The sequence below is a fragment of the Lepidochelys kempii genome, chromosome 3 (assembly GCF_965140285.1).
Source record: "Lepidochelys kempii isolate rLepKem1 chromosome 3, rLepKem1.hap1, whole genome shotgun sequence".
Lineage (NCBI taxonomy): Eukaryota > Metazoa > Chordata > Testudines > Cheloniidae > Lepidochelys > Lepidochelys kempii.
The window spans coordinates 116,732,211-116,747,276 of NC_136382.1; the positions used below are offsets into that span (position 1 = coordinate 116,732,211).

Genomic DNA, 15,066 nt, shown 5'->3' on the forward strand with positions numbered 1-15,066 from the left:
ATTTTTAAATCAAGATTGAATGTTTTTCTAAAAGATCTGCTCTAGGAATTATTTTGGGGGAGTTCTATGGCCTGTGCTACACAGGAAGTCAGACTAGATTATCACAATGGTCCTTTCTGGCTTTGGAATTTATGAAAGGGGCTGAATAAAAACTATGCAAGGAGCTCAAGATTGGGCCCAACATTCAAAACAAAATGTATTTTTTAAAAATGTCTGAACACAATCAGTTTGTGTGCACATTTTCTAGCAAATCTAGGATTCCTCAGAGACAGGGTATGAAAATCTTATATGCCATGCACTTATACTTCATTACTTGGGTGGGTGTCATAAGAAAACAGGGGCAGAAGGGTAAAAAAAGTATATGACTAAAGAGTGGAATCTAGGTCCTTTGAGAATTTTCCTAGTTCACTCAGCTTCATGGCAATCACTAGGCGTTTACTGACTGACCAATTTTCCCCTAGTCTGAGAGTAACTGCTTTGCTCTGAATATGTATCCATCACGAGATACAGAACAAGTTCTTTACTATAGTAGAAGAAAGGAGCAGCAAAGGAGAAATCTGATAAAAAGAGATTATCCTCACTAAAAACTAAAAATCTTCCCAAGGCCCTCACTCAATTACAGATTTTAATTCTTCTCCAAAAGATGGTATAATAACCATTAAAACAGAGGTCATGGAAAATCCTAAAATCTAAATTCCACCCTGGAAACATTCATGTCCCAGTAAAGTAAATGGAACACATGCTTGGTAGGGTAAGGATGGTCTCTTTACTATGCTTATACAATGCCTGACACAGCAGGACCATGGTGTAATAACAATAATAATTATAAATAATAACAATAGCAACAATATCAATAGCAATAATAAAATGCATATAAAGGATACAATCTGGCCCCAAGTGATGGCACATTGCATCTCTATGCATCATGCAGCAAAGGAGAACCAAACTAATCAGCTGGTACCAAAGGATTATAGCAATAGGATGATAAAATAAAGAAATAATATCTTAGGTTTATATAAGGCTTTTCATCTGACTCTTTGGTGGGGAAGAAATGCAAAAGGGCAAACCTAGGGACTTGCCATCCTCTGTAACATTTTTCACCCCTCTCACATTTGAAGAGCAAACATTAACTTTCACATATTTTCCCCCTGCACTACGGCCCATGTCCAAGAAGTGAGAGGGGAGGATCAGTCTGGTGTCATACAGTCGATGAGCATTTTACACAGAAACCACCTCTCCACTGTAATTCAGACACCTGTGTGGTGAACAAGGGTGTCACCTATGTGGGGGCAGACGGGAGAGGTATTTGTGTAGCATTGTTTGCTACACAAGATGGAGAAGAGGGGAAATTTTGGTGAGGAACACAACACAAAGCCCTATTTTTACCAAATGTGCATGAAGAGCAGATAGGACACTAGTTATAAATGCTTCTTCCAAAAAAAACCCATCATCCTAAACGTAATGGAACTTTAGGATAGATGCAGAGAAAACAGGAAGGAATATTTACAATGAAGTCCTAACAATAATTTATTTCACAAGTTAGTGTTAATTTTGAAATCTGCAAAACAAGGGCTGAACTCAAAGCGTTTCCTCTGGATTGGTAACTGAGCCAGAATTTGGCCCACAAAAAAAAATCAGTGTAGGATAAGTAATTAAAATAACTAACTTTAAAAAATAAATTAAAAATGTCAGGTAGGGAATTATGTATCAATGTTTAATCATTGTTTAATGCTTCTGGGTCATTCTCATGCTATGAGTACAACACTTGCAGAGCCTGATTCTCTTCTCAGACCTGTTTTACACAGGTGTAACTTCACAGATTCTAAGGCCAGAAGGGACCACTGTGATCATCTCATCTGACCTCCTGCATAAAATAGGACTTCTCTGAATTAATTCCTTTTTGAATTAGAGCACATGTTTTAGAAAAACATCCAATCTTGATTTAAAAATTACTAGTGATGGAGAATCTACCACAACTCTTGGTTAATTACCCTCACTGTTCCTCACTAGCTCCATGAATTTGAAGAAGTAGGTTTTTTACCAACAAAAGCTTATGCCCAAATAAATCTGTTAGTCTTTAAGGTGCCACCAGACTCTTTGCTGTTTTTATTAAAAAGGAACTAGCCCTAAGCAACTTTTCTGAATCAGCAGAGCTATCCATTTCTTATAACCCAGGATAAAAGGCAGAAATCAGTTATGGTGAAAGTTTGAAGTATACATCCAAAAAAAGGCAGAAGATATCAACCTAATGTATCATGAAAATGCTATGCAGGCATTTATTGAGAGCAATAAGAAGCAAACCAATTAAATGTACAGTAACACTACAGGACTAGTCACTGAACATAGCAAAGATAAATTATACACCCCTGAACCAGCCTGGCCCCAAGCGGCATTCACTCCAAGAGCAATCAGGAAGTGATACCACTTCCATGTTTTAAAATTATGGTGTATGCTCCCAAGGATGCTCCCAAGTGGAGCAGAAGCAGCACATTACATACTTGGCCTGGCCATACCCTCTTTCTGGCAATGTTTTTTGGTGTTTTTCCTATACATGAATTTTGCATCAATTTCAGTCTTTTGTAAGGTTTTGGGGAGGGAGGAGTTGTCTAAAATCCTTCTCTCCATCCCTCTCTCTCTGTTGTCACCTTCTTCTCCCCTCTTCCTACTGCCCCAATGAAATAAGAAATTTGGGGTGTTGTCTGTCCCTTTTTTACTGCCACCATATAATTTGGGGGGTTGAAAACTTCTCTCTCTCCTATTCTCCTTGGCTTTGCCTGCCATTCCATGAGAATCCAAAGGTTTCAGCTGCTGCAGTACCTCAGCAGAGAAATAAAATAAAGGGGAGACTAAAGTTGAAGTCCTCTAAGCCCAATGCAGCCCTGAAGCACAGCTAACAATATAGATGAGGGCAGTTTATTTTTCTGAAAAACAGGGACATGTCTCTCTTCATTCATCGTACAGGAGTGTTTTAGTGAACCCTGCCTGCACCTATTGAGGCGCTGGGGATGGGCAGGTTTGGCCCCACCCATATCTAAAGGACCCTCCCCTCAGCCAAAAGGGATGAGCCACTGGACCTAGGCATAAACTCTGCCTGCAGCTGAGGAGGCAGAATGAAACTAGGGTATTTTTTAGTGGAAGGGATGCTGCTCTCCAATTTACAGGCAAGCTGAAGACCTATTGTTACAGAACTATGGACCTTACTATGATCAAGAACATACAACCAGGCTTCTGGACACACCTGCCTGGGGACTGGTAATAGAAAACAAAGCCTTCTATCTTTGGATCCCAAGTTTGATTCTGAGCCATGCTGATAGTGTCAGAAAGTCATTACCATGTAATGGCTGTTTGGTGAGCAATGTGGAATAGGTTGAAAATATCAGTCCAGTTCTTAGTGACCATATCATAATAGGCATCTTGTTGCAGGTCTCATAGACTTATAGACTTTAAGGCCAGAAGGGACCATCATGATCATCTAGTCTGACCTCCTGCACACTGCCGGCCAAAAACATTGCCCAACCACTCCTGTAATCGACCCACAACCTTTGGCTAAGTTTCTGAAGTCCTCAAATCAAATTACAGAGGATCCACCATTTAATCTAGCGTAAACCTGAAAGTGACCCATGCCACATGCTGCAGAGAAAGGTGAAAAACCCCAGGGACTCTGGCAGTCTGAGCTGGGGGAAAAATTCCTTCCTGACCCCAAATATGGCAATCACTTAGACCCTGAGTATGTTGGAAAACCCCACCAGCCAGACACCTGGGAAAGAATTCTCTGCAGTAACTCAGAGCTCTACCCGTCTAGTGTCCCATCTCCAGCAGCTGGGGATATTTTCTGTAGCAGTCACAGAGGGTCCACATGCCATTGTAGGCAGTCTCAATATACCATCCCCTCCATAAACTTATCAAGCTCAATCTTGAAGCTACTTAGGTTTTTTGCCCCCACTGCTACCCTTAGAAGGCTGTTCCAGAACTTCACTCCTCCAATGGTTAGAAACCTACATATAATTTCAAGCCTAAACTTGTTAATGACCAGTTTATATCCATTTGTTCTTGTGGCAACATTGGCGCTTAATTTAAATAATGCCTCTCCTTCCCTGGTGTTTACCCCTTTTGATGTATTTAAAGGAAGCAGTCATATATCCCCTCAGCCTTCATTTGATTGGGCAAAACAAAGCAAGCTCTTTGAGTCTCCTCTCAAAAGGTCGCAGCAGAGGTCACAAAATGAATTGGTATGGAGGCTGAACTACTATTTCATCCTAAGGCAAGAGCTGTTCTTTCTGGGACAGGACATCAGACTGTAGGGCTGAAAGTACAACACCTTTAACTGGTACTAAATTCACTTTAAACAGAAAAATAGATTTCTGCATACAGTACTTGTTGAATGCAGATGATCACAAAAGTTAGCTTTACTCATAACAAGATCTTTATCATATTTTCATTGTCCAGCACTTTAAAGCTCAGCATTTACAGTTTGAATAGAGCATACAAATCTCTGTAAAAATATTTCTGTCCTAGAAATCATCTGGGACTTGCTATAAAATGTTTCTAATCAGTTATTAAATGTATTCACTTGATGCCAGAATACCTAAAATGATGTGTGATTTCTTAGAAGATAGGAAATAAAAAGATTTTATTTCACAGCGTGTTGTTGTTTCTATTTTCTTGATAAACCGCAAATCAAAATCATTTTCACCTATGAATAGCAATCAATGTTTATTTTAAATTTAAGTACTTATTATAGGTCCATTATCAAGAAAGTTTCCTGACCTGTCAAGGTTCCTTCCCCACTCTGAACTTTAGGGTACAGATGTGGGGACCTGCATGAAAAACCCCCTACGCATATTTTTACCAGCTTAGGTTAAAACTTCCCCAAGATACAAACTATTTTATCTTTTGTCCCTGGACTTTATTGCTGCCACCACCAAGCGTCTAAGAAATATGACAGGGAAAGAGCCCAACTGGAAATGTCTTTCCCCCCAAAATTCCCCCAAGCCCTACACCCCCTTTCCTGGGGAAGGCTTGATAAAAAATCCTCATCAATTTGCAGAGGTGAACACAGACCCAAACCCTTGGATCTTAAGAACAATGAAAAAGCAATCAGCTTCTTAAAAGAAGAATTTTAATTAAAGAAAAAGTAAAAGCACTTGCCAGCCGCGGATTTTTCTTTGCTGTGTAGATGTACCCTATGAGGCTGAACACCTAAGGGGCAGCTGGGTCAAGCTTTATCCTACTATACTTTGAGTGACAGAACCAACACAGCTCAGTTTGCACAATGTCCTGCTTTGTACAAGGCAGTCACACAGTATTTCCTCCTGACTGTAGTAGCAGCCGCTGTGCTACCCGTTTTTCCGAGGCAAGGGGATTTGGCCAGTGAAGCTGAGCAGCTGTGATCCTACTGGCCATGCCACAGCTCCCAAAACCATTGTCATCTTATGTCATAAATATAAAGGGAAGGGTAAACACCTTTAAAATCCCTCCTGACCAGAGGAAAAACCCTTTCACCTGTAAAGGGTTAAGAAGCTAGGATAACCTCGCTGGCACCTGACCAAAATGACCAATGAGGAGACAAGATACTTTCAAAAGCTGGGAGGAGGGAGAAACAAAGCCTCTCTCTCTGTCTGTGTGATGTTTTTGCCGGGGACAGAACAGGAATGGAGTCTTAGAACTTAGTAAGTAATCTAGCTAGATATGCGTTAGATTCTGATTTCTTTAAATGGCTGAGAAAATAAGCTGTGCTGAATGGAATGGATATTCCTGTTTTTGTGTCTTTTTGGAACTTAAGGTTTTGCGTAGAGGGATTCTCTATGTTTTGAATCTAATTACCCTGTCAGGTATTTACCATCCTGATTTTACAAAGGTGATTCTTTTTAATATTTCTTCTATTAAAATTCTTCTTTTAATAGTCTGAATGCTTTTTTCATTGTTCTTAAGATCCAAGGGTTTGGGTCTGTGGTCACATATGCAAATTGGTGAGGATTTTTATCAAACCTTCCCCAGGAAGGGGGGCTAACTTTGGGAGGATTTTGGGGGGGGGAAAGACGTTTCCAAACGGACTCTTTCCTAATAATATACCGGTTAGACGTTTGGTGGTGGCAGCGAAAGTCCAAGGGCAAAAGGTAAAATAGTTTGTACCTTGGGGAAGTTTTAACCTAAGCTGGTAAAAGTAAGCTTAGGAGGTTTTCATGCAGGTCCCCACATCTGTACCCTAGCGTTCAGAGTGGGGAAGGAACCTTGACATCTTGAAACAGATTAAATCTCTAAACATACAGATAATATGGATCCCCTTTTGAGGGGTCTCCGCAACCTACTTCTATCCTGATCAGCAGAACTGCAGAGGTTCCATTGCCTTACACCCTTCAGTGCCTAGTTATCTGCAGAGGAGCAGGATTTGAGTTAAAAAAAGGATCATTACAACATGTTTATTACCTTGGCCAGATGAGTGTTGATCCATTTTGTGAAAGTCCTCTTTTGCACTGCCTCTTGCTCATCTGAAAAAAAAATGGAACCAATGTGATTAGACATTGCTAAAGCTCACTGGGGAGTTACATGATGGGGGGAACAATGTTCATTACATATCATGCAACAGCTCCACAAATGTCACTTTTTCTTGTAAATCCTGTTAATTTTGCCTGTAATTCCTCTGTAACAAAAAATTGTATATTCTCCCAGTAATGTCCCGACAGTTGTTTATTAGCAGTGCTTCACAGCAATGTTTAAGTATCATACTTTCTTTGTGTTTTGGGAGAGAGTACAAATCAAAGTGCTTAAGTTAGACTCCTAAAACCGTGTTTAGGCACTGAAAAAAGTGGCCTGATTTTTCAAGGTGCTGAACACTCACAACCTCCACTGTATTTTGCATCTCTGAAAATCAGACCACTTATTTAAATGAACAACTATGGATTTCGAAGCCTAACTTTTTGGGACACTGCCAATATCTGACCAGCTGACAATGCACCCTAGCAAGCAGGAGCTGCTGGCATATCCAGTTTCTACAGCACTCTTGCTCTTTGCACTGGCTTAAGGAGCATGTCTGACATTACAATGAGCTCTGCCAATTCTCAACTGGTCCCTTGCAGGTTGCTGCCAGCTGATACAGGTGAAAACAGTTTCTGAACTAACTGTTGTAACCTATGCTGGGGTTACAGCTGTAAAAAGGAGAGAATCAGAGAACCATAACTGGCTCCCTGAAGGTCCACCCCTTCTCTTTGGTGAGTGAATTTTGGCACAGGAAAGAATTTTATACCACTGGGATCAAATGCATAAAGTTAATAGGGTTTTTTTTAAAGAACTACCTGTTTCACCAATAATATGATTTTTTCATCACCACTGAATAGTTTTGAACATTGCTCTTACCCTACACTACAGAAAATTCAATGCTAGCTGAAGTTCTTTCTTTCTTTCTACAAGGATGCACTACGGTTCACCAGATGACACAGGTCTAAAGCCCAGAAACCTGGATTCTATTCCTGCCTCTGCTACTGACTTGTGGTGTGACCTTGAAAAAGTCATGTGAGCTCTCTTGTTCTGTAAAAATGGTAGGAAATAATGTTTAATCACCTTTCTAATGTGTTTTGAGATTTAGAGATGAAAAGCGTTAAATAACATTATTCATAAAATGCCGCCTCATTTCTATTTTCATTGTGGTCATACTACCAAGTACTCTGATAATACTACTACTATGCCCACCGTCCCAGCACCACTGCCTTTCTAACTCTGGAATGTGTTACAGCAACGTTATAAAGGAAAAACGTATAACTTTACATACAACGTTGATCCACATATTTTATCAGGACAATAATGCTCAGCAGACTATGAGTTTTCAAACGATACATCACGAGGAATACTTTGTACAAAATTTAGCATAATCTTGTCAAAGTGGTGAGTAATAGTATAGACTGTCACAGTATGAAGGGTTTTTTTTTACAAATAGCAGGACAGATATTTTAAATGGTTAGCACAGGTGTGGGCAAACTACGGCCCGTGGGCTGGATCTGACCCCTCAGGGCTTTGGATCCGGCCCGCGGGATTGCCACCCCCGGGCCTGGCAGGCCCCACGCCGCTCCAGGAACTGGCAGGCACCACGTCCCTGAGGCCCCTGGGGGTGGGTGGGCAGAGAGCTCGCGTGCAGCTCTCACCTGTGGGTACCTTCCCAGAAGCTTCCATTGGCTGCGGTTCCCCATTCCCAGCCAATGGGAACTTCGGAAGAGGTACCCACAGGCGAGGGCAGCACATGCAGCTCTCTGTCCCGTCCACCCCCCCCTAGGGGCCGCAGGGATGTGGTGCCGGCCGCTTCCCGGAGCGGTGCAGGGCCGGGGCCAGGGCGGGCAGACAGGGAGCCTGCCTGGCCCCGGTGCGCACCGCTGCCACCCCGGAGCCGCTCTGGGTAAGCGGTGCCAGGCTGGAGCCCAAACCCCTGCCTGCACCCCAACCCCCTGCCGTACCCCACACCCCTCCTGCACCCCAACTCCCTGCCCTGAGCCCTGTGCAGCACCCTGAACCCCTCCTGCACCCCAACCGCCTGCCCTGAGCCCCCCCGCACTCTGTACCCCTCCCTGCACCACTGCCCTGAGCCCCCCCACACTCTGCACCACTGCCCTGAGCCCCCCCACACTCTGCACCCCCTCCTGCACCCCAACCACTTTCCCTGAGCCCCCTTGTACACTCCGTGCCCCTCCTCTGCCCCAACTGCTTGCCCAGAGTCCCTTCCTGCACACCGCACCCCCTACCGCACTCCCTCCCGCACTCCAACCCCCTGCCCCAGCCCTAGATTCATGGCCCTGCAAGTAATTTCCCCACCCAGATGTGGCTCTCAGGCCAAAAAGTTTGCCCCCCCCCCCCGGTTTAGCATATACACAAGGAAGGACAGTAAAAGAGGGGGAAATACATTGATAAAATGGCATTACATATACTAGTGAGATGTGTTCACCATGAATAAAAATGGTGAACTTTTTATAATTATAGTATTTATCCTCTACTGTACATTATTGGAGCTATGAACTGAACTGGGGAAATAATTTGAAACTTGCAAATTACTTTTGCACTCTTAATTTTGTTAATCTTTTTTATGGTTGGTGAGTCTGACCCAGTTTTCCCTTGTTAAGTTCACTCAGCTTTTAGAGATTCTATTGGTTCCACTAGTATTTCCCTTTATATAGGTATAAGGAATATCATTCAAACTGACAGGGGACCTCTCAAAATTGAATGCATTTTTAAAGAGCAACAACTGCACCTGCCAAGACACAGAGTTGCAGTTATGAAATTATATATAATTTGTAAATCTGTATAATTTAGAAAAAGGAATATTGACGTGCAATAGTAAAATTGTTACGACAAAATATTTCAAATCTAACTGACTATAACGAATATAAAATGATCGTAGATGAAAACAAAATAAATCATTTGCAGTTACGTGTGCAACAAGACTATATTCAGGAGTGTTTATTTTGGTAACCAATGTAAACAGGGTATTTCATGTGTGATGTGCAGTAAGTCATAAAGGCCAAACTCGGAACCGATGAGCATTTGCTCATGTAAGTAACCTCATTAATTTTAGTGGAACTACTTACAGAGAAAAGTACACTTCAACCTGAATAGGAATTTGGGACTGAGACACAGAGGTTACGTCTACACAGGGATAAAAACCCCATGACTGGCCCAGGTCAGCTTACTCAGAATCATGGGTCTTGACCTGTGGGACGGAAAAATCGCTATGTAGATGTGCAGGCTCAGGCTGGAGCCTGAGCTCTGGGAGGCTGGAGGATCCCAGAGCTCGGACTCCAGCCCAACCATCAGCACAGAGATTTCTAGCTGCACAGCCCGAGTCCAGCAAGCCCAAGCCAGCTGTGGCCATGCCAAGGGTCTTTTAGTCCTGGGTACATGTACCCAGGGAGCAAAATTAATCCCTGATTGTTATTTCATTCACATCCATGTTTATTAGGAGTAAATCAATTTAAATCAATAGTGTATCAGACCAGATATGAGAATTGGGCAATTAGAATTCAACTTTCAGATCAAAGAAATAAAACAAAAGGGAAAAATAATCAATTCTGGCCTGCTCCCTCCTAGGCAGAACACCCACAGAGTTTATTGACTGCCCTTCTGACAACATACTGAAAATCAGGTGAAACACCTGCTCTGAACTCCTAGCTACTAGCAGCTGACCTATGGTAGGCATAACCAGTTTAGATCAGCAGATAAGAGAAATATTCTTTAATGTGACCCATCCCAAAGCAAAATCTGTTGACTCATATACCTTACCATCTCTAAAATAATTATTTTCAATAGTTTCCTACTTTTTAGTACTTATTCTTTAAAAGTGTAAAATAAATAGACTGAATTACACCATTTAGAGATCCAAGACACAAGTAAAATAGAAAAGTGGTTTGATTTTTACAAATACCATGGGAATTTAGCATGTACTTTTTACGATTTCCATAGAGAGGAGAGCAGTTCTTTCCATTTGTTAAGATAATCTGAATTCTCCTTAGATCTCACATTTCTCCAAGAACACAAGACACAAACATTTTACAATTTTTACACACTGTATGCCATTGCTCCCCCACTTGCAAGCGTTGTCAGTGCTTCAAATTGCACCACTTACCCAGTTGGTATTGAAAGAATCCGGTCACCAAATTTAACGACGTAACCTTTTTGCCACTAGCATCTTTGTAACGAGCCATTGCTGCTGTTGCTGCTGCTGCCTACTTTTGCATCTTATATAGTAAGCCTCTGTTATTTAGACTTGAGCTAAGAGGTAATTTTTCAGCAAAGATCACATTATTTCCTTCACCAAAAATGCATGCTTCTTGCATAAATCCCTCCACCGTTTCCCATTTAAAGTGGGATCACATTAATGCAGGTTTTTTATAGCATCTTTCACGTATTTTTTCATATTACCCGACAAAGCCAGCTTTCTTCTGAGTAACAACCCTGCTGGTCTCACTGCCATCATTCCTCCTAACTGTTTTCCTGAGGAAAGATTCTATTTTGTAAGCCCCAGCCAATCAGATAGTGGAAATCTGTGATGTCAAGAGCCTGAATAATTTATCCAGGAATTGGGACAACCCAAGTGGTAATGCTGAGAACCTAAAGCAGCAAGCTGTGTGGCTGTAAAAAGCAATTCAAATTTCTCACCAGAACTTTGATAGTAATGTAACGTACAGTAAGCATAAAAACACTGAATAAAATATTCTGTTACTGCTTGACATGAAAATATGTATGTGGCTTTTAAAAACAACCACTTGGATTCATCTTATCACACTGTATGTTTAGACATGGATGTTCTTCAGCTTGTATCTGAAGTACTGAACTGGATGAGATAATGAGTAATGAACCTGAAAAGACATATATGCCAGTTAGCTTTTAATAATGTATTAGAACTATTTTATAGTGAATATGAAATATATCTAGTGATGCACAGAATTTTGTAGTGTATTTGAGGAAGCATTCTACATGCTGAAAAATGTGAAAATATGCAGTATTTCCTAGTCCATACAGCAAAGAATCTGAGGTGTGTAGGTTTGAAATAGACTTTGTTTTGCTGTACTAAAATAAATATAGTTATGACCAATAAGATCTGGAGAACATGTAAATGTGATGCACATTCTGTTTATTCTAGCAATAGAATAGCATATAATTTTGAAGAGGGAAAAATTTGTCCACTTTGTGTGTGCTGTCTTATGTAATGTATCTTACTTGTACAGCTTTTTAAATTCACTTTAATAAATTAAATTTGGAGGTTCAAATTCTGCCTGCAGTTATGCCTGTGTAAGCCCCATGAATTTATGCAGATGTGGCTAAAAGAAATTGGGCCTGGAATTTTTATAGAATACCTTTCCTTTTATTTGACTTGAAGTGTTTACATATTTTTACAAGTCTTTTTTTTCCCTAATGCATCTCTAACAAATGACTTTTTCAGGCAGCTCAAAAATAAGCAAAGCCAATAGTAACTGGCTATTTTTGTTTACAATAACAATGGATAAGATGCTATGAAAGATGAACAAAAATAATTTTCTATTTTTAGACATTTGCAGATAAGTTGCAGAAATCTTCAAGAGCAACATGATCTGTGGACAAAGCCATTCAGTTATCAGTTATTATTATTTTATTTTAAGCAGCATGGCCCCTACTTTACACTTCTCATGCAGGCAAAACTCCCTTTAGTCTTGAACATGGAGTGTAGACTTAGGCTAACTGAATAATACTATGAGATATTTAGCAGATAATGGAGAGATTTTCAAAGGCCCAAATGGCAGATAGGTGCCTAATTCCCACTGAAAATTAATGACAGCTAGGCGCCTAACTATATCTATACTTTAAATGGTTGGCAGCACTGATCCTACAACATTGTCCACACAATGTTTCTGCTAAAGTTTATGCAAAGCAACACAGCTCCATTGTACAATGTGTACTATTAAATTATAGAGCTGCGCCACTAAAATATATCTTTTGATAGCTTCTTAGGCTACCAGACAAATTGTTTGCTCTGATGAAACAAAAAAGTGTTCCAGAGCTTACTTTTCCCCACAAAATCTCAATTTTTTTGTAATTTAGTCTTAAAAACTATAAAGAGTTTCTCATTAACCTGCTTTCCTTTTTATTTTCCAGGGGGATTTCAGAGCTGCTAGGAATAGTGTCAAGAGAGCCATAATTGCACAGAAGAGTGCCAAATCAGCTACAGCATGTCAAGATGTCATCTGAGAACATGTAACAGTCGGCATACAGAGATGTGAATGGCACTGCTCAAGGAAAGTTCCTTTGGTCAGTAGTTTGGCATTGGCACTGTAAAGTTTTAAGTGAGCAATGTTATATGGCAATTTCCATCTCCATTAAGTCAATTTTAATTTAAAGCAGCTGTACAAAGGCTTGCCAAGTCAAAGCAACAATGTGGACTCTTATAAAAGGTAGCAATGTTCTAAGCTTACATAGTAGTTATTGCACATCTGCTCCTCTGAGTACATGAATTACCCCATTCAGACTTACTGGACAAAGGGGAACCAGGAAAGACTTAACTGTATTTTTTGTATTTTTAATTATTTTTTTTACAGGCCTGTGCCAGAACTATGCCTCTTTCACAACAAAAAGGAAAATGATAGCAATGCTAAAACCAGTGTATGCTTTGTAACTTGCTAAGCCTACCCTGTCTGCTTCAATCAGGACAGAAATAAATGATGGGGAATAGGAGAACAGTGGAAGAAAATGAAGGTAGATGAAAAGAGATTCAACACCAACAGCAAAACAGAAGCCACTGAATTCAAGAGTGCATGCACTGATGTTGGGAGAGGCAATATTTTTGAGATACTCTATGTATTCACATAGATTTTGCTCCCACCCCCCGCCCCTTTTTTTTTTTTTTGTGGTGAAGGGAAAAAACTGAAGACATTTTATCAGGCTTTAGTGGTCAGTTAGTGTCCTGGCTCTGAGACCTGGTCTGTCTGTTATCTGGAGAGCGTGAAACCTTCTCCAAGTGGTGGACATGGTTGAGGAGACAGAAAAGTAAAAGTACAGTATATCATCTGTTTTTATATGCACTAGATGGTTGTTGGCTTGATTAGGACAAGAGCAGTTGTGGTTATTGCCGGCATGGAGTTTGCTATAAATATTTTATTTTTTTCCCATTTCTAAAACAGAAAAGATGCCCATCCAAAGCTCTAGGAGCCCTGCCATCTCTTAAAATCATGTACGAAATTAGTCAATCACCCCCAAATCAGCTTTACCCCTTAACAAATCCAGGTATAGTCAAGTATTAAAAATAAATGAATCAATAGGACATTCTGCCTCAAATTCTGTTCCAATCATCCTATACTCTTACCCTCCTCAAAATCCCACAACAGACAGGCTTGCAGCGTGCCTGCACAGTTGACATATTTGGGCTATTTCTGACCAAGGTGAGGAATAAATTCAAAAATCTAGGAGTTCTCATGAAGAACAACTTGCCAGCAGCTCCCTCTCACACATAACAAGAGAGCTTATTGTGCCTGCCAACGTGCCATATTTACAGTTCTATAAGGATACCAAAGGATTAATATATCACAGACTTTCCCAAGAAAACTACAGCAATGTCAAAATCACTTTCTGGTGGAAATTGTTGCAGAGGTCAGCACAAAAGAAGAAAACTGGGTAAAATGATATTGAAACAGATTCTGGACTATGTGCCTGCAAGTTTTTTCAAGAAGTAAACTTACTGCTAGCTTCACAATAATTGTTCACTTACACTGAGGATATGTAACAGAAAAATGAGTTGGAAATGCACTTATTTACATTTACAAACTAACAGCCTATCCTCCCTGGTTCAGTTTATTCTCATTTAGAGAGGAGGAACAAATTAGTTTGGACTCACTGATGGCACTTTCTGGGAGCCTGATTTGCCTCCCCGCCGCTACTCCATGGATCTGGAATGGGGGTTGCTACTTGGAACACACAGATTTCAGGAGATCAGTGGAAGCCAGCACCATCTGTACAGAAGCCCAGTGCGTCTGTACTATCTCCTGGCCCAGATTCATGGCAGCACCTTCAGGAGTTGTGCTCTCATTGTGTCACCAACTGCTGCTGCCACAATCCCCTGGGAGGGTTCCCTGATCTGTGAGAGAACCCACATAAATTAATGCAAAGAGAATCAACATTAATTTATGGTGAAAATATACATGGGGTTGAGGGTTTGGGATGATGCTACAGACAGTGACTTCTCTACAACCTGTCCCCCTTGTTCCCATCTGTGGATGCCAGTCCCTGCAGCATACTCACACATGGGTTTCCGAACAGTTGCAGGTGGAGAGGCACACACTATAGAACCAGCTGTCCCCCACTTCTGCAGCATGCCTGCCCGGGTCTGCTACATTTTGTTCTCCACTATTGGTAGCACAGGAGCATATTTAGCCCCATACACGGATTATAATTGCATTTCATCCCTACAGCATTTCCCCTGTGAACAGCAGCTCTTTTATTGTTCTTATTACCTTTATTAACCTTTGTCTTAATCTCCTTGGGGATTTCAATGCATGTGTTCATTCTCCCCTCTGTTTCTGCTAAATGATTATTGTCCTAGCCTGTATTCATTGGGATGTATAT

General features: G+C 40.9%; 1 protein-coding gene across 10 annotated transcripts in view; it reads right to left on the minus strand.

Moving 5' to 3' along the window:
* The window catches only part of SYNE1 (spectrin repeat containing nuclear envelope protein 1), a 501,907-nt gene that overhangs the window by 413,905 nt on the left and 72,936 nt on the right, over positions 1-15,066 (minus strand). For 8 of the 10 annotated variants that reach the window (XM_073337695.2, XM_073337685.2, XM_073337688.2 and 5 more), the window contains exons 1-2: positions 10,601-10,960; positions 6,427-6,488 (exon numbers count right to left, since the gene is read on the minus strand). In XM_073337695.2, coding sequence (XP_073193796.2) covers positions 6,427-6,488; positions 10,601-10,679 — 141 coding nt within the window. In that variant the 5' untranslated portion in view covers positions 10,680-10,960. Of the gene's footprint in view, positions 1-6,426; positions 6,489-10,600; positions 10,961-15,066 lie in introns of those variants that run through there. The other 2 variants (XM_073337686.2, XM_073337684.2) reach the window with 2 other exon arrangements.